The 25,089-nt window shown below is 36.8% G+C and overlaps 1 protein-coding gene across 3 annotated transcripts in view; it reads right to left on the bottom strand.

Moving 5' to 3' along the window:
• The window catches only part of atxn7l1 (ataxin 7-like 1), a 75,930-nt gene that overhangs the window by 42,032 nt on the left and 8,809 nt on the right, over window positions 1-25,089 (bottom strand). For 2 of the 3 annotated variants that reach the window (XM_002933108.5, XM_004913010.4), the window contains exon 3: window positions 16,499-16,603. The exons of the other annotated variant lie outside the window; for it this stretch is intronic. In XM_002933108.5, coding sequence (XP_002933154.2) covers window positions 16,499-16,603 — 105 coding nt within the window. The remainder of the gene's footprint in view (window positions 1-16,498; window positions 16,604-25,089) is intronic. 3 annotated transcript variants of the gene reach the window in all.

Raw genomic sequence — 25,089 nt, 5'->3', positions numbered from 1 at the left:
CGTGAGTGTACAAAATGCAAGGACAAAGAAATGGATAATCCTGCAAGATCTAAGAAAACTGCTAGTGTAAATTGACGCTAGACTGTGTTATTTGGTGGACATTATGTTTTTTTTCACCCAATAAAATCTTTATTCCTGGAATTTTCAGGAGGTTTTATTAATAGTTCTTTAAAACTACTGGTATTTTTCCTCTTGGTATAATATAATGGTATAATAACCAAGAGCCATGAATATCCAGTACATTACATGCATATTATGTTTAGTGATGTGATCAGTTATAAGTGGTGCTCAGCAATGTTACTTTTATGATTGTACTGTATTCGCTGTATATTTCTGGTAGGGATCCTGGCATAGTCATAACATCCTGCATCCTCACCAAGTTCAGCAACAGTTACAGGGCTAGCATTTTGTAGTGGTATTAAACCATTACACCTTTTTGGAGGAGTGTGGCGAGATCACTGGGTAGACCACTATGCATTATTAATATACTAATACACTAATGCTTTAGACCAGTAGGCAAAATTAGAAGCTGTTGAAAAAAAACCTATTAAATATGGCATTCCCATTAATTGCTGTGTATAGAAATGGTGGTGGCAATCCTTTTATGGCGATATATGGCATTCGCCCATCTGGTTGTTCGGTCATTAGGTGGAATAACTGTGAGGATTGTCCTGTCCATGTCCTTAAGTGACAGATATCCACAGTATTTGGACAGCAGTCAGTAGCAGTGGGTCGCCATATGTGCACGGGAAAACATACTTTGTTTAAAAACTGCTATAGGGATAATCCTGTCTAGGGATGCAGCAAATCTCAAATGTGAAATGGAGCCACTTGACAACATGGATATTACTGTCAACATTCTTTTCTTGCCGGAATATATTTGTCACTTCTCTCTAAGCAACTGGTTTGCAGAATATAATGCAAACTGAATACTGATGTAGAAATTGCCTCTAAGTTGAAAGCAAACATATTTAAAGGAACTAAATTAGAATTTACATCAATCATGTGTTGGGCTTACTGCCCTATATAAATGGGTTCTATATGATCAATTTCTTTGTTGCTCTGATATTGTTAGTGTCTCTACAGTCATCTAAAAAATATACATATGTATGCATAAGATTCTTCTGTTTAGGTATCAGTAGATATTGCTCTTTCACGTTTCACATGTTTTTTTTAGCCCCCTTTTTCCATTTTTGTTTTGTTACATTTTTGGTGCTTTCTTGCTAGTCGCCTGACTATGAATTCTGGTTGCATGCCTCTTGTTGTAGTGTTTTGTTTTTGTATCAGTGGTTATTACTGGGACTTCAACTGTCAGAAGAAACCATTGACCAGCAGGGCATATTTTCGGTATTAGAGATAATGATGTTTATCGCATAGCCTTAGCAGCAGCCCTGGATTGGAGGACCAGGGACCACTGGGGTTTCTCCCAGTGCACCATCGCCCCAGTCTTAACCTTCCAACAGGATGTTCATAGGTTTTTCTGTTTTCACCCAGTGCTGACCAATTTGTTACAGTCACCAAAGGGAGCACATACCTATTTGGTAGGGTTTTCTCATTCAGTCATGCCTGGAATGACATTATGATATACTCTGGTTTTAATTTCACTTTGCCCCAACTGACCCAATAAAGCTTTAGTCTATGGAAATATGTTCTTAAATGCAGATTCTGTTGAGATGTATTTTATTATTTTGTGTATGATTCTGAGCATCTAACCAGGTGGTACAGCCTGCCTCTGACACAAATATTTGCCTTTCGAGCATCACATTTAAGCACTTCTTTTACTGGATGTGCAACCCTTTAGGGGTACATCGAGCAAAGGCTCTGTTTTCTTAGGGAGTTGCTCTGGTCTCTCCTGGTCTTATCTTCAGAGGATGGGAACTGAGGTACTGGTGTTTTCTTTGTGGGTTGGGTACCCCCCACACAGGATTTCACAATATGGCTCTCACCTACTGAAGGTTTCAGGTACCCTTCTCTCTGTTCTTTGGGGACCATTTTTTCCATTACTTGGTGCAGATCTGCACTAGGTATTTCTGTCAAATTTCAGTAAGGGTGCTATGTACTTTATATGCCCAGTGTTTTCTGCAATATTGTAGGCCTCCCTCAAAACTATGGAGGAGCCATTTGTGTGTTTTTTTTTAGTCCTACCTTTTTTACAGGTGCTTTGCAAACTGAGCTGATACTAACTATACATGTGCTTCCTGGTGACCAGGGAAGTAAGTATCTCACATTTTATTTGAGGTCTGGTCCATGTGCAGAGGTGTCTTGATATTTCTTGCTTTTAGGGAATGTCAAGCTAGTGTCATGTTTCTTGTGCTCATTTTCCTTGGCGCTGCTTTTGGCAATATATAGTCAGATTTTGTCCTCGCCACTCTTTATAGTATAGAAACTGTATGTTTATTCTTACCCTTAAAGGAGAAGGAAAGGCTAATAAAGAGTTAATCTCAAGCTGCAGGCATACTTTCAGTTGTCTCAATAGAGCCCTTAAGTCTTCCCATATTTCACCTGTTCAGAAGATCAGAAGCCAAACAGGAAGAAAAAACGCTGAGTTGTGTAAAGAAAGTTCCCATAATGCCTCGCTCCTGCACAGATGCCCAGACCAAGTGAACATGCTCAGTTGGTTAGACTATGAGTCAGCTTCCTGCTGATTGGCTCAGATCCACAATCCGAAGGGGGGGGGAGTGAGTTCTTAGCATTCTTGAGGAAGGGGGGAGGAGAGAGCAGAGAGCAGAAAGCTGCGTGTCTGTGGCACAGGAATTACAGACAGAAGAAATCTATTTTCAGAGAAGTCAGTGCAGCATTTCTGTGAGTGCTTATGGCTGTATTTACATAGACCTTTCTGATAAAGCTTACTTAGTTTTTACCTTTCTTTCTTCTTTAAAGGCTTTATTTTTCTGGGGTTTTCACCTTGTCTCATTTGTTATATTTCTCCTATGGAAGCTGCATGATTGTGGGTATTTTTACAACCTTATGGAATTCCTTATTAAAGGTGTGTATAAGAGCTCATTACCTTCCCATTATGGAAAGAGTAACCTGCGATAGTGAGCACTGACATGGAGTTAGTCAAGGAAACCTGTATTACGCTTACTGTGATTTTTCTTTCCTGGATAAACCCCTTTTCAGTATGTTCCCATCCCTTATCTGTTAATCTCTAAAAGCCTATATGCTGCTCTCTGGAATAAAGCACTGCCTAATGTAGGTAGCATTTCATTCAGGGTGCAGTCTGCAGGCCTACTGTTATTTGCAACATGCATTAGGAAAAGTGCAAAAATAAAAGCTAATTGGAGCCTATTTTTGCACTTTGCACAATGCGCTGGGCATTTGCTATACCCTCAAGACTCTTTTCTGCTGCTGAATTTGTAATGCATGTTGGAAACTATGTGCCATAGACGTTACAACCAGTGATACAGATCTTAAAAACTGCCAACCCAGTCTCTCCTTAGCAAGCAGATATGGCAATTAATGACATTTGTGCTCCAAAACATAACATACTGAAGGGGCTTTCCATGCTGTCTTTTTATAATAAGAAATCTTACAGGAATCATATCCTTTAATAAGCAAGGGGAAAACCACATAATGTTTAAGGCAGCCAAAAGAAAATGACAATATGAGTGCAAAATGACTTAAAGGTCTATAAAGATGGAAAAAGATAAGAATAGCTTGTGGTTGTCCCAAGAGTAGCCAAATATAATGTATTTAAATCCTAACAATTCCACTACTGAATAACTACACTCTAGGGGCATAAATTTCACAAGAGAAATGAAGAAAAACCCAAAGTCTTAGGATGCATTAGAATTGGTTTGATTATTTATTCAGTGGGTGGCACTTCTGCCTTGCAGAGCTGGGGTCCTGAATTGAGTCCCAGCGAGGGTGCAAAGAGTTTGTATGTTCTCCCTGTGTCTACGAGGGTTTCCTCTGGGCACACCGGTTTCCTCTCACACTCCAAAAACATACAGGCAGGTTAATTGGCTTCTGACTAAATTGACCATAGTGTGTGTGAATGTGATAGGTAGTTTTTGTTGATGGACAAATCGTACTTTTAAACAATCGTTTCTTGATAAGTTTGGTCCTATGCTAATGAAAAGATCTACATGTGTATGGTCAGCTTTAAGAATAAAAAAAAAATCCTAAGTCTTAGGCTGATGGCCCATGGAGCGAGTTAGATCTCTGTTACCGTATACGACTAACCGTTCAAAATGCCTTTTCACCAGCAACAATAGAAGTCCCTGGTGGAAAGGTTTATGCATTGCTTCGGCTTTCTGCCTGGATGAGGAAACTCTGTGCAACTTCGGAAAGTCGAAGCAAAAAGTCCACGTCCCAAAGCTTTCCAGCTCACAGATTCTATACCTTTATCACAAAAAGAACCCTGTTCTTCACTGCAGAAAGGGATGTAACAGCAAAAATGATCAAGATGCTCCTGTATAAATCTTCTCTGATTCCCTCCCTGCTCTGTGTCTTTTGTACACTATATTACTTTCAGCACTAGCTAATTCTAGTTCTCTCTCAAGTTAACATGAAAGTAAGATACAGCAAAAGAACATAATAAGGCAAGCAATAGGAAAATAGTTGGTGCTTACTGAATAACATGTGAAGTCTGTGTACACTACTACTACTACTAAAAGGTCTTCATAAAATAAATTAGACTTTTATTAGAAAGATTCCTTAGGAACTTATTTTTCATAGAAAATTAGAGTGGAGGGAAAAAAGAAAATAAATGATGCTGCAGACCTCTTACAGCTGATTAAAATAAAGGGGATACCCTATATGGCAGAAGCGTTGTCAAAAGTTATATCAGACAAAGGTCTGATGGAGTATTACTTTATCCAGGAAGGTTCTGGGCAGTTGACCTTAAAGGGGGTGTGATCCAACCACAATATCTTATTAATATGATAAATATGTCAATATCAATATATATGTCCTTCTGAGCAGTTTCCTAATTTTTTTCTCTTGCTCCTGTGGCACCTTTTTTAAAATAGCATACACAAGAGTACAAATCATGTTAAACTGAAGTGCTTGACAACGTTTTTTTTGGTGTTAGATTTTCTTTTCTCCTAATAAACACAGATTGTGCAACTTTACTATGTTGTAAGTTTGTGTTTTTTTTTTTTTTTTTTTGCTGATGCATAAACGGTTTTCTCATAACAAAATTGAGTTTCTGCTTATATAGTGCCATCTGCTGGGTACAACAGATATACATTTCCAGAATAAACCCATAAAGTTCATTGTAGTATGATATAGATATATCATTATTTTAAAACAATTTAAAATTGGCCCCCATGTTTATATTTCTCAAGGTTTTTAAAACATGAACTTTTTTTGTTCTGCAATTCTCAGCATACTCAGATTACAATTGCTATCTCATTGCTAGGGTCTTAAATTGCTTAAACAAGGAAGCAGTTAGAAAATTATAATGGAGATCAATAGGAGAAGAACTTTAAAAAAATATATTCAATCAAAAATAAGAACAAATGAGCTTACAATCATTAAGGTTTTTTAGCCAGATATTTGTTAGGCAGGACCCCATACACAGGCCAATAAGCTAATTACATGGTCTGTATGGGTACAGACCAGGCCTGATATAACAAATTTACTGGCAATACAATTAATAGTAAATATGTAATTCCCTGCCTCCTCCCACTAAATACAGCTCTTCCCAACCTGCTAGGCCCCACCGCAATCTGCACATCCCTCCTCCTACCTGCAGAAGTATATCCTCCACCACCAAATAAAATTAAACATCCTTATTTAGTGTTTATCAAATGCAGGAAAACCCTAAAATGCATGCACAAAAAAAAACCCATTGGGTATGCCCGATAAAACATTATGTTCTTGTACATGCAACAATAATGGTTCTGGTGTTGACATCTAAAATCAGATGCACCAGAAGCATTAAGCTCTTGAATTTACTGACTTACCTTAAGAGAAACAACACGTGGAGATTAGTCACAGCTTTTCTATTGGCAATAATTTAAATCACTGGTGGGAAAACATGCATGGCTACTTTGTGGAGTAGTCTGAAGTAGCCTGAAGGAGCCCAAAGTTGCCTCTCAAGGAAACGTTGGGTTACTTAATAAAGTAGCTATGCTACCTATGTTTTTCCACCTGCAATTTACATTTTAGCTGGTGGGAAGGAAACAGGGGACATTTTATTAGCCAAGTTATTAAGGGTAGCAAAACATCTCATATGTGTCATTGTCCCTGAAATCACACATTTATACCCTACTGCTGGGTGTGTTGCGACTTATATATATTTGTACCAAAGTTGTGATAAGCATATCTGTAGAGTTAAGGATTACACAAAACATGCAAAGAAAGTAGATCCTAATGCAATAGTTTGCCAATTTATAAACATGCATAAAGTATTATTTTGCAACACTTTGGTCTTGGTAAATTCCATTCAAATCAGTAGAAATTCTAATCTCTGTAAGTTTTAAGAATTGTAAGCCCTTTTAGCCATGCTTTACGTGCAGCTACACAACTGCAAAAAAAAAAAAAAAAAAAAAAATCCCCTTAGTGTCTATCTTAATGCCATAACAGCTGGTAATTCAGCATCTTAGAGAAGCAAATCCACTATGGAGCATACAGGAAAGTTGCTTCAGACTGCTGCTAAAAAGGGCACACATGGTCCACAGACATAAACAGCCCTGCTTGAAGTAAAGGACATATATACATATATATTATATATATATATATATATACACACATACATATATATATATATATATATATATATACATATATATATATATATATATATATATATATACACACACAAACACACATGCACACACACATATGCACACATATATTATATTATAACAAAACACAAGAGTGGGCAGAAAAGATGACTGACTGTCCAGAGAGTCTAAATATGAGATCTGCAGAAAAATGGCCATAATTCTAATTCAAATGCTGAGCTTTACCAACAAAAGATGTAGGGATTTAATGCATGCTTTTTAATCTCCCAAAAACTACCATTGTAATATTTCTAAATAAAGGATAATATTTTCTGACATACAAACAAAATATGAAAGGAGAACTTCTAAACTCAAGCAAAGTAAGCAAAACTGTTAATATTGTGTTATTATTTGAAGGCTTTCATAAAACTATTCATGGAAAACTCATATATTGCAGTGTATAACTTAAAGGTTAAAAATGGCTAGAAATGCTGCACATGCTCATTCTCAGTTGCTACTGAGAAACAAAGCTAAAGGGTTTATAAAAAAAAATATACCAGAAAGTGAGTTTATCTGTCATAGAAGCTAATGTTACAGGGCTGACATTTTTTAGTTTTCTCTTTTGTGGAGCTTTAATTCTCCTTTAAAATACTATAGAGAAGGGACCTTCAAGCTGTCTCTCTGTGGAACGTCTCTAAGCATCTAATCTTTGGCATCTGTAGCTCAGGAATAGCTGGGAATAACAGGCTGCACATTTCTACTCTGGAGACATGTATTAGAACAATGCTTTCCTTCTAAATATCCAAATTAAATGCAATTCCTTTGTCACCAGCCTTTTGGGAAAACAATAAAGCATGCAGGGATATGAAGATTTGTCCCTGCTCATGAAACTTAAAATGTCAAAATTAAATTGGTTTTCTATACAAAATGTGTGTAAATGTTATGGCATCAATGCTGTGATCCTTTTATGTAGCCTTTCTTTAATTAAATCATGTCTATCAATTCTTTTGCTAGACTGGTATGCTTAAAACTAGGTATAACACAATTTGTAGTGGATACTATGTGTCTTTAACCTGCATTATCAAAGCATATATCAAAGACTGTTAGAGGATGCAGAGTTTTGAAGTCCAGTTAAAGATTTTGCATGTTTAAGAGCAAATTACCCTTCTTCTGTCTCATGTGATGTTCTATATATACACAAGATATTTTTTTTCATTGACAATATTGTAATCTAGGCGGGCTCTCTAAATGCTGAACATCAATACAAGCATTGCACCTATAACTTGGGTACGGAGTCAGAGTCAGCGTTGGTAGTGCCAAAAAACGGAGGAGTCTGGGTAAAAGGCTTTATGTACCAACGCCACATCCCTGGTAATAGAGATGCAAGGTGCTGCACTCCATGGAACAAGGGAAGCCTGTTTGTCAGTGACAAAATACAGCGTTGATTTTGTGCTCTTTTCTCTTGCACCTGTGAAACTATAAACACTTGGAGCCTATACACTGCCAACATGATACAGATGCTACTTGTGTTCTATTACAACAGGGCACAGCACAAATGGTTCCCTCTAAGGTTAAGCTATATGCATGTGTGCACAACAAAAACCCAACAAAAAACTAAGAGGTAAAGAGGGAGTTGTCCGAAGGAGCTTATGGAAGAAAAAAATGTGCCCATTTATTGTGCTTTGCCCTTATCTTTCATTAGCAGAAGAGGCCCAACATAATATTACAAAATAACAAACACCCAATCAGTTAAATAATTATATACACAAAGTGCAAAATATGGCAATCTCACATGAAACTGCAAGTTTTTCTTTTAAGAAACTTTCTGGTAGTCATTTGTCAGTATCTATTTCCTTCTCTCCTAACAGCAGCAGCGTCATAACTCAACATCCCTAATACATTTATGTCTGCGAGGAAGTCACTAAAGAGAACGGCACCAGACTAAACTATTTATACCGCAGGGGTATGGAGAGACCATAATAGTGTTACCTTAAACAAAACAATAACTTGAATCACTGGAATTAAGTTATATTGTACCAAGACAAATATAAGCAATATATGTGTTATTAAAGGGCAAAGATATTCTTTAACACCACCTCGGTTATCTTTTATAGTTCTCCAAGTTGATTAAAATAAGAGTTTTACCGAAGATACTTTATTAAAAATGTCTTTGCAACAGTGAATCTGTAAGATTTGCGCACCCGACTAAACAAAACCAAGGCTGTATATAGAGTCTGAGTTGCTGGGGTGATTTTGGCCCCAAAGCCGCCCTTTGGCAGTTTTTGCTATGCCACCCCATCACTTACCTTTTCCGTGCCAGAGGGTGACCAGGTGGCTATTTCGCTAGTGCAGAGAGCAAAATTGAGCTCTTTGTGCTAGAGGAACTGAATTTCTAGTTTAATAACTAGAAACTTAGCTCTTAAAGTTACCAAGAGCAGCTTTTTTGTTGACCATGAGCACTTTTTGGGTGGTGTTGCCCCACCTTGCCTCATGGCAGAAGCGAAGTTGGTCTTATGTATGTTGATAAAGTAGTTTTATCTTGTTAAAGTTATAAAAAATAAAAAAATGTCAAAAAAAGAAATCCTTGTTGACATTTACTATAAACCATTGATTCCAAAATCAGATTTTAGCCTGTTGCAGTCAATCATCAAGGTGCCCTTTAGTTATGGCATATGGATAGACACCTATTGGATACTCCAAAAAATCTATTTTTACACACTTCAGGCATCTATACTCCCATCATCCATTCAGATACTGTCTCCTATCCTGGGGTGACAAAGATTAATAGTCTATTTGTAGCTGCAGGTGAAAAGCATAATGAAATGAAAAGGTTTTTTTCCCAGGTCCAGCTCAGTGGACTACAGGATTATTTCATTTCTCAGAATGATTTATTGCATATGGGTTTGTCCACAGCTAAAGTACAAGGAGCACTGTGGTGACACAAGCACAGAATACAAAATAAAAACAAAATAACAAACACAGGCAGTATTAGACTGATGATTGCTCTCATCATTTCAGGACTCTAATCACCATAGCTGTATAGTTCAGACAAAGGAATTGTCAATATTTTCAGAACAAAACTAAAGGAAAAATATGAAGCAAACGCATACACCAAATATGGCCTATAGATAAAAGGGAACATATACAGTCTTCAACAACATAAAAATATAGTAACTTAAGAGGGGGCTATTTCTGGAAAATGATTCTTTCATAGATACAGAACTGCATCTGAAATTAAAGAAATTAAGGAATGTCAGCAAGCATTACAAACTTTTTTTTAAAAAGTGATACTATCCATTTAAACAGATTAATAAGCATCAGAATTCTGCAGGGTGCAGCTTTCCATAGTTGTGTTTTCAACTGTGATCAAATATTTCATGTCAGTAGCAGCAGGCGGAATGTAATCGCTTGGACCAAAACGTGAAGCACAGACAGGCTATAATATACAGGAGGCGTGGACTTTGAAAATCATGCACAATAGGGCCCATGTATAGCCACCTTATGTGGAAGGTATAAGAATATGGTCAAAGACAGTCCTGTCTACTAATGCATTTGGAAGTTTGATTTCATCAAGTTACTGTACTTGACCAATAACGTTAATTGTTGAGTCATTGGTTTTTGAGGTAAGCAGGGGACATCCACCAGCCATTTTAGTAAGTTAGGTACATTGTGCATAACCTTGCTTGTATATCATATATTAACAAGCACAGTCTCATTAGCTTTCCCATAAGTAGAACAAACCTAGTGGGAGCTGTGCTGTATTGTTTGTGGCAGGTATCAGATGAAAATTCTACTGTTTAAATGGTGTGCAAACATCTACTAAACACAAAAATGCAGCTTGGTGGGTTAAGGGCCATGGCACACCAAGGGGGAGATTTATTAAGACACGAACGCTCAGAGTGTTCATTCAAATGCTCCGAGCGTATTATCGCTGATTTTTTCACGCTTGCCTAATTTTTCTGTACGCTTGCGTGAAAAACTCGGAAAGGTTCTGCCGCTGTTTACAATGGTTTGGCATGAAAATTTTGTGACTTTCGGATCGCCAATACGATATTATCGTGACTAATACGATTTTTTCATAAGCATTTTCGGGATATTTGCGATCTTCAGAAATTATTGTATCCAATCCGAATTTTTCCCATTCGGGATTCAAACTCGTGTTTTAATGAATCGGCCCCTTTGTGTAGGGTCTGCTCTTCACGCCTGCATTTTGTAGGGAGGCAGATGAGCAGATTCACTTCTATACACTTCTTGTAGCTGCACTGACAGATCCAGTGTTGGCCTGAGTGCAGCTACACAGAGCGGAGATCAACCTGAAAATGCATTCTTTCACGTTTTTGGGGCACAGGACAGATCCACTCCTTGCGCCTGTCTACAAAACACAATCGCAGAAAAGGGGACCCTATGCTTATTGTGCCTTGGCCCTATGAATTAAAATGAGAGCACAACTGGAGGGGTGGGAATTGAAAAGTTACTTGGAATAGGTAAGCTATAAAATACCCATACCTTTAAAATACCAAAGCTTTAGGGGTGAACTTATCCTTTAAATAGTCTATGGCTAAATGATGTAATAAAATATCTCCTACATGTCCTAATAGTTTGTATCCAGGAATGGATTTGTGGCAAGGCCACAAAGGCCCGGGCCTAGGGCAGCAGGACTTCAGGGGCAGCATGCCGCCAAGCTGCCTGTAAAATGGGTCCAGAGCTTCGTCCAGTGCTCTGTACCCGATAACGCAAATTTGCGCATGCACATGCAAGAGGGGAAGGAGTCACGACGATGTGCCCAGGTGGGGGCCTAGAGGCGCCCAATATGCAAATCCGGCCCTCAACGTATCTCCATGCTGTTCAGATGGGACAGCAGAATGTCATCCTATGGTAAAACTGGCTTCCTAACTTAATATTAATTAATTAATATTAATTTTAAAAATTATGATTCCATTACTATTCTGTTAAGATTTTGTTTATTTCTCTGTAATAATAAAACCATACATTGCATTACTAAGATAGAATATATCCATCTTGTTAAAGGAAAAAACTGTTGTTTAAATGTTGTAGTAGACTTAAGGTACAGTGATCCACATTATGGAAAGATGTGATCCACATTATGGAAGGATGTGATCCACATTATGGAAGGATGTGATCCACATCTTGGAAATCAGTGATCCACATTCCTGGAAATCCTCAAGTTCCAAGCATTTCAGAAAAAGATCCCATGTGTGTAAAATGACTGCAGTACCATAATACAGACATAACAATTCCACTGCAGCTTCATTCATGTGGTTAAAATATAGCATTAAATTGGTATGATGTAACCAGTAAGAATCTTTCAAATAACTATGTTTTGGTACTTCCAAAGAAGAGCCTGTCACCAAGGAATGAGTTCTAAAATGCCCACAGAATTCCCCTGTGATTTCCCTGGAATGTGTTGCTGGATTCCTTAAGGATACCCTTACAGCAGTGTACACATTTTTGCAATTACAGTATAACTTTTTTCTAAATCAAAATAGCTAACATATCCCCTACCATATGTGGAGATAATCCCATATGACTAAGAAACACCACCATCACAACAAAACACCATTAAAGGGGTAGTTCACTGCAGGAAATGTAGTGTTTTTAAATTGTAAGCAAAAAGATTTTCCTCAACTGGGGATTTTTTTTTTTATAATAGTTTTTGTAAATCCCAAGTTTAAAAAGCAAATTGTTTTGTTTCCCTCTTCTCTTGTCTCCCAGAAGTAGATCAGTAAGCATGGTCATTGTTCAATGCCATTTCACAGTAACAGCTACTTCTTCTGAGCATGCTCCATGACTTGAGGCTATATTAGATACATTAGCTGCTGGAAGTACTTAGCAGTTGCTCAGCAGCACTAGGAACTAATGTGTCAAGTAGTTTAGAGTGGGACTAAGCTTACTGAGCTGATCCTTGGACTTGAAATGTTTTTGCAAATAAAGTACATTAGCAGCATTTTTTAAGTTGATCCGGAATTAGTAGTCTGTCTGATTGCAAGGTTGCAAGGTAGGCTATGCCTAATTTACATGGATATTAAGGCTACAAGGCTCATAATAATTTGATCGGCTTTGAAATGGACCTCTAATAGTTTAACATTTTATAGAGGGCACAAAATTACATATATAACTGACGTAAAGCATCCCTTATAAAACCAGGAAGCTCAGATTATGGGATGGTAGGATCACACAGAGTCCATTTTAAGTAAATAATTTAAATTTTTTTAAAAAGATTTACTTCCTCTCTGTAATAATAAAACAATATTTGTTTTTACAGATGCCTGGGTGCAGTATGTAAGATAGTCTAATACAAAAAATAAATAAATAAATAGATGCCGCACCCACAGGTCTTAGTGAAAAATAAAGAAAAATTTTATTGTGTCAAACTAACGTTTCGGCTGACTCCACAGCCTTTATATATATATATATATATATATATATATATATATATATATATATATATATATATATATATATATATATATATATATATATATATATATATATATATATATATATATATATAGGCTCTTTACGATCGGTGATACAGTTTCTACGTACTGCATACTTAGTAACCTTTTACTGCTTCTTTTGAGCCTCTTATTCCTGATACAATATAACAATATTGAGATCTCAACTATGTTTCGATCTTGTTTCCATATAGTGATTTAGTGCTTGCTGCTTATATGATGTTATTATTCTATATTTTCGATTGTTTTTATTTGTTACTTTCTATTTACTCACTGATGTTAGTACTGATAACAAATTTCTTTACTTTGACCTTAATTCCCCGGCCCTAGTTTCCCCGCTTGTATTGTTATTTCCCTTCAGATACGCCCTTTCTTTAATGTTGTGTTTATATTTATATTCTTTTACGTTTTATGTAAAACACTACCGGTGGATTGGTTGTGGGTTTTTAGGTTTGTGATGTCATCACGAAGTGGACCCAGACCTACTCCACTGCTTGTTTGGTTTCCCGCCAAACACACTTTATAGGGTTTGTGCGCAATTCACACTGTGACTTTGACAAAGGCTGGGGTACCAGCCGAAACGTTAGTCGTTTTTTATATACATAAGACCTGTGTGAGCGGTGCCTGTATTTGGACTATAACTCGTTAACACTATGGTACTTGCACCCAGGCGAATATATATATAGAATGCCTGGGTGCAGAGTTCAGAAAAAAGCATACAGGAAAAAAACACAGAATAAAAAACTAACAGAAGTGATAACATAGCCAAAAATACATAAGTACCCCCTGCCAATTTTTTGTACTTACCGTATATACTCGAGTATAAGCCGAGTTTTTCAGCCCTAAAAATGTGCTTTAAAAGTAAGCATCGGCTTATACTCGGGTATATACGGTACTTGTGCTCAAACTACAGGCAATACGGTCGTTGCACGCTCACCGGGCGTAAGCAGCATGTATATGCGGCGTGCGCGTGACAATATGCGCATCGCGCCACTGCACATAGGGAGCGGCGCGGCCATGAGGAGCACCCCCGAGCCCTCCCCTCCCTGGACCACCCCTGGACGACCGTGGCACCGGTTGCACATAGGGAGCGGCGCGGCCATGAGGAGCATGTGGCACCGTTCGGCAGGACATTATGGGACACAGTGAGTGGCACGGGAACTTTAGTCATTGAGACAGTGTTTAACAAGGGGTACACTACCTCTTTAAGTTAGGGAACTGGGCTGTGTTGGATTCCATGAATTCTCTGTCAAACTGTTGAATGATTTCACACAACCCATAATCTTAGCTTTTTGTGTTCTTTTGGAACAGGAAGACCTGTTGGCCATGTTGTTCTGTTCAAATTCATTCACTGTTATTGGCACATGTGAGACTGGGTGCCGCTTGGGTATGTAACCAAAGCATGCAGACGTCAGTGAATATCCAACATGTCTCCTCATTTATTGATTTATAAGGAACCCCCATGTTTCTCACCCCTCAGTTAAGCTTTTATATGCAAGCTGGTAACAGGGTCACCCTAAAATGTTCCTCTAGAGCAGTGATTGGAGGATCAGCTTTAGTTTGTGTTATGGGATTAAAGATTTTGTATACCGGTATATGGATGCTTTTCATGCTGCACCATTAAGGGGCTTATACTCGAGTCAATACGTTTTTCCAGTTTTCTTAGGTAAAATTAGGTACCTCGGCTTATATTCGGATCGGCTTATACTCGAGTATATGCGGTATGGATTTTAGGCTACGTTATCACTTACGTTAGTTGCTGGGCTGCATACTATCCATCCACCTGTGCATCCGTCCCAGTATACTATTACGGTGTAATTCATGTAATTTACGATGAAATGAACAAAGTGTTAACTCTGTGGGTGATTTTTTTGTTTTTTGAATTGCACACACCACATCACTTTTTTCACGTTCCTGATTTTTCCGCCATGCACAGTATTTATGTTTGTTTCTCATTGGTTGCTGCAACTTTGACAAAGGCTGGTGTAACAGCCGAAATGTTAGTTCACCTTTTTGGCATTAAAATATTTTTTCTTACTTTCATAAGACCTGAGCGTGCAACTTTTTTTCCTATAATATTATACAATCTAGCCCGGAAACACTTCAATTATGTCAAACTTGGCCGAGTAAATAGTAAAAGCTGGACAGCACCGGTGCTGACCAACATCCATGCAGTGGACACCTTTCCCAATATACCAAATATGGGCCTCTCTATAATAAAATTATTTTATATATTGGACTGGACCATACACTGCCAACCGCAAACCTCTCTATTTTATTTTTTTTATAAGTTTATAAGGGAACTTCAGTCTGTGCATGCTTCACTTGAGCAACACCCTCAGTATGGTTGTGTGAATAAGAAAGTGAAAAGCATAGAAGCTAGTTATTCCCAAAATGAATGAGAAAAAATAATAATTAGTTTTAAATATTTAAAGAGAGAACTTAATGATTTGTATCTATTGTTTGTGAATTAAATAAGGTTTTTGATATGCCTGAAAACAATTAGCAAACGTAAAGAGCCAATTTAGCTGTACAGGTATGAGACCTGTTATCCAGAATGCTTGGGACCTGGGGTTTTCCAGATAAGGAATTTTCCATAATTCCATAATTTAGATCTCCGTAACTTAAGTCTGTTAAAAATCATTTAAGTATTGAATAAACCCAACAGGCTTGTTTTGCCTCCAATAAGGATTCATTATATCTTAGTTGGGATCAAGTACAAGGAGTCTATGGGAGATGGCCTTCCTGTAATATGAAATTTTCTGGATAATGGGTTTCCGGATAAGGGATCCCATACCTGTATAATAATTATACCTAAAAACAAGTGTGGTTTGTTTATGGAGGGCTTTTGGCAGCAGGTCCTAAATATGTCATCTAGAACACAATAAATTGGGTGGTCATTTAAACAAAGCAGGTAGAAAACACACTACAATACAAAATGGAATTTTCAATTCCATCATTTTAATTTACTTATAAGGGTGATGCCACGTAGAGTGGATTCTCAACCTGCGGATAAATGCAGACCAAGAATCTACCCCTATAAAAAAAAGCTTCTGGTTGTGCCTGCACCCTGGAGCCATTGCATTGGGACACACAGTGGTATTCTGCACAAAACTACAGTTTTGCTTGTGAATCTACTCCTTGTGGAAGGAAAAATTCTGGAATCAAAACAACTGCAGATGAAAACAATACAAGTTTAAAAACAAAATAATGAGATACAACAGGCTTATTTGTCTGCAAACAGCCCAAGCCTAGAACAAGAGAGTGACTTCAGATTTCTATTGTAATGCAAGAGAAATCTGCATGATTTAAGCGGATTATGTTATGCGGTCAAATTGATTTACTTACCACAATGTGACTGGAAAACTTGTGGCTTGACTACCTGATTGCAGACATTACACACCACCAAATAGAAGTCGTCATGACCTGGATAGTGACCAAATAAGTGCATATCTATAAAAGAGCAAGAGCAGAAATTAACAAGACATCTTACAATTCAAGGCAACAGTTTATTAATACAGGTATGGGATCCCTTATCCGGAAACCCGATATCCAGAAAGCTCCGAATTACGGAAAGGCTGTCTCCCACAGACTCCATTTTAATCAAATAATTCAGATTTTTAAAACTGATTTCCTTTTTCTCTGTAAAAATAAAACAGTACTTTGTATTTGATCCCAACTAAGATATAATTATTCCTTACTGGATGCAAAATAATCCTAATGGTTTATTTAATGTTTTATTGATTTTTTAGTAGACTTAAGGTTTGAAGATCCAAATTACGGAAAGACCCCTTATCCAGAATACCCTTGTCCCCGAGCATTCTGGATAACGGGTCCTATACCTGTATTTATTAATTTATTATATATATTAGAAAATTAGGGAAAACCTTAAGTTGATCATGACATTGTCCAGGACTACCATTAATAAGGTGATTATATTTTTAAAAAAACCAAAAAAAAACGCATAAACATTATAAAAACTAAGGGCCAGATTTACAATTGCCCAAACCTCTGGGTTCAAGGAATCTGTTAGAGAAAGCGCAAGTTCCTGAACTTATGTAATTTTCCAGAATTTGACTAGATTTTAAAAGAAACAAACAGGGTTTTTGGAAAAAAAAAAGGCCCATAGGCTCGAGCAATAATAAATATGTACCAATGCAGCACAGGGTTTAAGAAATAGTAATAGGTAAGAATCATTGTTAGTTGTAGCACCCAAATCCATTTTCCTTATTTTATTCATATGGAAACCCTCCATCACAGATGTTTTGCAAGACATTTTATGCAAGTTATTGACAGACTAAGAAACATTATTTAGAAATGCCTTTTAATCACTGAAACTGACAAAGAAATGGGTTTTTGCTTTATGAACTTCCCACAGCAATCCCTTTACAGTGACAGGCTCAACCTGACAAGTCTGTCATTTATTGGCTAGAACTGTTGAGTGTGTGACATTCAGCTATTCATGGCTTCAAGAGCACCAAAGAAAAAAAATCAGCAGCAGCAAGAAAGGTCAAGGAAAAAGAAAAGAAATGGCATGAAAAACTAAAAATTAACAGATTCCCCTCAATGAAAAGACACAATGTAAAATATTCTATTTATTAATAAAAAAAAAAAACTACGGGGCCCATTTACAAAAGCACGAACGCTCCGAGCATATTTGCGGAAAAAATTCGGAAAAAGGTTTTACCGCTGTTTACAATGGTTCGGTACAAAAATTTTGTGACTTTCGGATCGCCAATACGATATTATCGTGACTAATACGATTTTTTCGTAAGCATTTTCGGGATATTTGCGATCTTCAGAAATTTTAGTTTCCAATCCAAATTTTTCCCATTCGGGATTCAAATTCGTGGATTAGTAAATCTGCCCCTTAGTGTTTGCTCCAGCTTTTCGACAAACTTGCCAACAGAGATCACAGTACTTGTTCATGTAGCTGAAAGAATCGAGGCATGACCTTCCCAAAGAACGCTTTTTTCTCAAAGATTTTAAAATTATTTGTAAATACAATACCATTTTTACTGAAGGCAGTTTTTATTGCTTGTCTCTTACTATTTCCTCCTCTGCTTTACCTTACTACCCATACCATTAATATACAGGTATGGAGCTTTTTATTCAGAATGCTCTGGACCTGGGGTTTTCCAGATAAGGTGTCTTTCCATAATTTGGATCTTTACACCTTAAGTTTTCTAAAAAAAAAAAAAAAAAAGATTTAAACATTAAATAAACCCAACAGGATTGTTTTGCCTCCAATAAGCTGAAATCAAGTACACGGTACTGTTTTGTTATTACAGAGAAACGGAAATATGTTTTAACATTTTCAATTATTTGATTTAAATAGTGTCTATGGGAGACTACTGTAATTTAGAGCTTTCAGGATAACAGGTTTCCGAATAACAGATCCCACACCTGTACTTAAGGCTAATGTCACATGTAGCGTATGGTACATATTTTTGGCTTGCCGAAGATATGCATCCTATGCTCCTACCTGTGCATGCACCTGAATGAATTGAATATGCTCAGATGGAGGTACATATAGCCAATATCCACATAAAAACACAAGAAAATTCCAACTCTTGCGTTTTTATGCAGATATTGGCTACATGTGCCTGCTCCAGGCACAGGAAGGAGCATATGGAGCTTGCCAAAAATATGCGCCATACACTATGGGGGAGATTTATTAAGACACGAATGCTCGGAGCATTCATTCAAACGCTCCGAGCGTATTTTCGCACTTGTGCAACTTTTTCGTACGCCCGCGCAACTTTTTCGTACGCTTGCGCGAAAAATTCGGAAAGGTTCTGCCGCTGTTTACATTCGTTTGGTATGAAAATTTCGTGACTTTTGGATCGCCAATACGATATTATCATGACTAATACGATTTTTCCGTAAGCATTTTCGTGATATTTTGAAGGTGCTGGAGCAAAATCTATGTTTAGGGCTGAATCAGCACGTGGAGGTAGAATTTCTATAGTTTCTACCACCAAATCTGACTATTCAGCCCTGAATATCAGTGGAGGGTGGGACCAATGGTCGCACGAAGGATCCTTATTGCTACGTGTATGGCCACCTTAAGGCTTAGCTGCTGATTATTCAACTGAGCCTGTGGCTGTCAATATGTGTGCTTTAGGATGTGAAATACCCTGGGAAAGTTATTAGCCAGCAGAAAATATAATGGCTGGGTAGTGCCAGCAATGTATTTGCTGCACATTGTATTTGAAAAAAGTACTTGTGTTATTTAACACAATATCACACCAAGGTGAAGTTATATTCTGGTGATTTTTTTTTCTAAAAAAGTAGCATTAAGCTTTCAAAGCCTCCATAGACTTGTCAATTAAAAAAAAGTAAAACTATGATAAATGTGGGAATTACAGGTATAGGATAAATTATCAGGAAGCCAGTTCTCCACAAAGATCTGAATTACGGGAAGGCTGTCTCCTATAGACTCCATTTTAATAAAATAATTCAGATTTTTAAAATTGCATTTTTTTCTCACTGTCACAAAACAGTACCTTGTACTTGGTACAAACTATGATATAATTAATCATTATTGGAGGCAAAACAATTCTAATAGGTTTAATTTATGTTTTAATGATTTCTTAGTAGACATAAGGTGTGGAGATGCAACTTACGTAGAGGCCCCTTATCCAAAAATCCAAAGTATGTTGGATAACTGGTCCCTATACTTGTACCAAAAATACAGTCAATAGATTATCTGGGCAAAGCAATTTAGAAGCCAATCAGAGAAATGCAGCATAATGAATGGAAATACTAAATAACAAACAGTATTATATAAAATGGTAAATTATCGATACAAAAATTAAAAATAGGCAATTGTATGCCAGAAATTACTAAAATTAAAATTTTTGTGGCAAAGAAACTTTTTGAGTCGTACTGTCTTCAAATTTTAGACTAAGTTAACAACCATCACCATCTACTTCATGAATCAATTACTTGTATGTAATTTGCATGTTTGACGTATACACCTTCCAATGCACAGCGCTGCAAAATATACTAAATATATGGCAGTGAGAAAAATAATTAACACATGTATTTACAAATTAAAAAAAATATGTCTGTTACCATAGTGTCAATATAACTAAACTGGGCTTTAACGAGTTATAAGGCTCATCTATGACCAAAATAACCCCACTCAGCATTCAACTCAAAGTATATAAAGACATGTCAAGGAGCTCCACACACAAGCACTCTAACAAGCATTTTCTTCATTAGTAAAATCCACAAACAGCTTCTTTGTAGGACCTCTCTCTGCAGCCAGTGCTGCAGGTGCTATTGCTTCTGTACAGAAGGGATAAGCACTTCAGGCCTGAAGAGTCAAAAGCTGGTCTAGGCCCTAACTGCAGATGTGTGAATTCTATTTGCATGTACTTAGCCTACTTATGATTCAAATGAAGGCAATTTGCATAGGTATTTGTTGTCACTAAATCTTGGCTAACAGGAATGATGGAAACTCAGACCAAAAAAAGCAATGAGACGCTTCTGAAGCAAACAAAATTGTTTTTTAACCAGTTTCATATTATTTTACAACTTTGCATAAACTATGGAATACATAGTGTGAAGTACAGGTATCACCAACAAAAATATTTTAATACAATTCCCCTTTGAGATGGATTATTTTGCTAAACTGGCATTACCACCTTTTATACAGAGTGAAGTAAATGAATGCATGAAAAGGCTAAATTATATATACAGGGTGGAAATGTTTAGAATGCTTCGTTTTGGTTTCTGTGAGCTGTAAAAGCCCTCACTATCAGCCTGGGGATATATTATTCCTAGGACTGCTTACACTTACCGCCTAAGGTGGGATGCTGCCCTATATTACAGTCACTATCCATTCTGCCATTACTTGATAATGCTCTTTGTCAACTCTAAAATGATATGATGACAGGGCCCATAAATGCCAATAGAAACCTAAACTTACTATGGTTTAATCAAAATTAGCTCATGCAGCTTGTCCAATTATTATGTACTATATTAATGCCAAGTGAGTTGCTAAAACAGTAAATGAGACTACATATTACAAAAGACAGTCAAGGTCAGAAAAAAATTACAGTATCTAAAGATATGCTATGCACACATATGCACACATTATGGCTGTTTAAAGTATGTCTCTCTACTATCACTCACATATAGCACAATTTATAATTGGTGACAGTTTTTAGTCATCACAAGCTTATTGCAACACAAAACACATTGCAGACAATGCTTTGTACATACTGTGGCTGATGTCTCATCTATCTCTATATTATTTTAATATAGAAAGCATAAGATAATATATTTTGTAAATGTTTTTAAAATAACTGTTCTTTGAATTGTCAATCTGGCAATAATGTAATAATCTAAGGATCAGAAATCACCTAGGACTGTATAAGACCCAAAACTCTTGAATAAAGTCCAAAAATATCATATAGAGTAAGACGATTGGTGGTCTTTTCTAAATAACTCATTTTTTTACAGACCATGCAGTTGTCTAAAATAACCCCACACAACCTATTATCAGTTATGCTACAATGTCTTACTGCAGCAAGACAGCTTTATTTATTATAAACTAGTACAGGTATGGGACTTGTTATCCAGAATGCTCGGGACCTGGGGTTTTATGGATAAGGGATCTTTCTGTAATTTGGATCTCCATAACTTAAATCCACCAAAAAAATTATTAAAACATTATTTAAACCCAACAAGATTGTTGTTGTTAGTTGGGATCAAGTATAAGGTACTGTTTTATTATTACAGAAAAAATGAAATCATTTTTAAAAATTAGAATTATTTGTTTATAATGGAGTCTATGGGAGATGGCCTTTCCATAATTCGGAACTTTCTGTATTAACAACTGGAGGAGAAAATTGTGAAAAGCCCAGAAAATGTATATGCTAACATTTAAGTACTGGCCCAGAGATCTGCACACACAGTTTTTGAAAGTACCCAACAAAATAATTTCAGAGCACACAGCTACAATACATTAGATGAAAAACTTATTATGATCATATGCAACCCTGTTTGGCTAATACATGATACAGAGGAGAATACAAATGCTAACAGAGTACATGCACTTATCAATGTAATCTTTCCTTAGAGCTGTTAAGCAGTTTGGATAATACTTAAAATGCATATGTAGTTTTGTCTTCTTTATATATGTACTAAATCCTATAGAATTTCAATATAAGTATTTTAAGGATACTAATGGTGCTTGATAAGTTAAAGCTTTCTGGTCAAATACTCTTTAGCATAAAAAAGCAAGTTTCTCTAACTGTGAAGTTTGCGGTAAACACTATGCAATTTAAAAGAAAATGAAAGTTACAATCACTGGGGAATGCTAAAATGTTAGGCAACCCCCAGTGATTGTAATCGCTTATCTGATACCCCAGGCTGGTGTTCCTGTTAGGAGAAAACTGCACGGGCTGGGGTAGCTGCGAGAGAGCAATCATCCTTTCTGCCTTGGTCTTTGCGCATGCGTAGTAGAGTGAAAAGCCAACTTTAACAAAAAAGCCGTCTTTTTCGCTTAACTATGTATGTCGGCCCTGAGATTCTGAAGAGAGAAGACAGCAGGAAGAGAAACGCATTTACCCTGGGCTGGTGCAGTTTTCTCTTAATAAGAGCACCAGCCTGGGGTATCAGGTAAACAATTACAATCACTGGGGAATGCCTAACATTTGGCACCTCCCAGTGATTTAGCCCTTCCTTCTCCTTTAAACAGAAACATCAAAGGGGTGGTTCACCCATACCTATTTTGCAACTGGTGTTCTATATTTTTTCTTTCGTTATTCCAATTTTACAGTTGGTCTTTATTATTTATTCTTTAAAGTTTTTGAGTTGTGTTCCTCTTTTCCTCTTTCCAGCTTTCAATTGGGGCTCACTGACCCCATTAGCCAAAAACCTATTGCTCTGCAAGCTTACAATTTTATTGTTATGTTTTTTTTCGCTTCTGTCCCCCTCTTATTCATCTTCCAGTCTATCATTCACTATCTGGTTGCTAGGAAAAATAAGACCATAGCAATCAGATTCTGAAATACCAAGCCAAGCTGAATAAATGCTGAAAGCTGAATAACTTTAAAAAACAATTTGTTGAATTTGTTTAATGACATATGCAAAAACTTTATCAGAAGTAACAAGTAAGAGACCAAATAAAAGACTAAAAAGCTATAAGAATTGTTTTCAAGGAAATTATCAACAGCATGGTAGTTAGAATTATCCTATCAAATATACAGTAACTGCATCTATCAGGAACAGAAGGTGACCTCACTGGCTGTTATTGAGATTTCCTAATTTACTGTAGGATCACGACACATATATGCTTGTCTCTAATACACAATAATAGATATGTTGAGCTGTCAATGCACTGAAGCTATGAATAAAGCCATCTCATCATTACCATTAATTTATTTAACCTCTGCAAGTTAAGCAGAGATGCACAGTACCATTATCGCAAAGAAGGGGTTTCAAGTATATTTACAAAAGTACAGAATGAGAAAACAGTAAAAGAGGGCTATAAAGGACAACTCATGGCACAGAGTTTGGGTTTTACCCACAATACCAGCTCCCAGCAGTCAATCGGAAATGCCACCTGAGTCACTAGTTTAACAATAAAACTCTCGGAAAGCGAATAGACACTTTGATCTTACAGTACAGTTTTGATGAGACAAGCATCTAAAAACCTCTGAGCTCAGTCACATTTTCCCAATTAAGTATAGTACTCATGAAGATTAGGGTTTAGTTTTCCTCTTTTGTTGTTGTTGCAGGAACAGTAGGAAGTCAGGTCTCCTGAGAAGATACATGCACAGCCATTTAGATAACCACTTAGGGTGTGTTATAATTGCCACATGCTGGTCTGCTGGCATTCCCCCTGCCTCTCCCCAAAGGGTTTAGAACTCCTCCCTGAGCAAATTTACACCATATAATACTTTTAATTTATGCTCCTTTTAATATAGCACTGAAGTAAGTTTTATTTTGAAGGTTTACCTTCAGACATTTCCACAGAATGCCCTGTCTAAAAATGATGAAATTATTTCTAAGTTGCTTGACTGCATTCTCCATCCTGGAGCTGCTGATGTCCCAGACACTGTTGAATATGAATGTATAACATGAAAAGAGGAACATAGGTGTTCCTGCTTATGACAGAAAATTTGTACATTTCCTTGTTATATAGATATAATCTAAACTGAAAATATCCCTTTATTAAGAATACCTGTCACCATGAGACTGTTTAACCCCTAGGGGTGCAGGCTAAATAGATCCCGCAATCCAGTTGGGGGAAACAATAGTTTTAAAAAAAAAAAAAAAAAAAGAAAGAAAGAAAGAAAAGCCCCTACCAGTGCTAGGCTGCCTGCACTGGAAGGGGGAGGGAGCGCCTAGTGTGGGTTGACATATGGAGGCATAGACGTGTATCATGAGCGAGTCCCACAAATTGCTCATTATGCGCATGGGTGATGTAAGCTTGTAAGGCGCAACCACTGCACCTATGTCAGACACATGCGCATAATGAGCAAGAGGGGAGACTCCCTGTGGGGGTTCAAGAATACAATGGTAAGAAATGGTAGAAGGAGTTATTTGCAATGTACACAGTGTAATTTAATAACAGAAAATACATCTTTAGAAGCACCAAATTTAATGCAAGACATGAAGACCACTTATAAAAAATCCATATAATAACATTAAGGAATATAACAAAATAAGTTTTCCTACAAAATGATTCCTACAGTTCTGCTATAAATGGGTAACAACACAGATTAGGAATTCATGCAACACAAGAATTTCATTGAATTCAGTTAAATCAAATAGCTTATTCTTTAAGTTATATATATTTATATATTTTTAACAAACATATGACCTATACAGAAAACATCAAGGATATATTTGCTCATGAGAAAAAAAAACAGAAAAGTATATGAATAATACTTTTCTGTATGAACATTCTTTCATGG

The sequence above is a fragment of the Xenopus tropicalis genome, chromosome 3 (assembly GCF_000004195.4).
Source record: "Xenopus tropicalis strain Nigerian chromosome 3, UCB_Xtro_10.0, whole genome shotgun sequence".
In the NCBI taxonomy this organism is placed as follows: domain Eukaryota; kingdom Metazoa; phylum Chordata; class Amphibia; order Anura; family Pipidae; genus Xenopus; species Xenopus tropicalis.
Note: the sequence above shows the minus strand (reverse complement) of the source record. Positions and strands in the feature narration are given on the sequence as shown.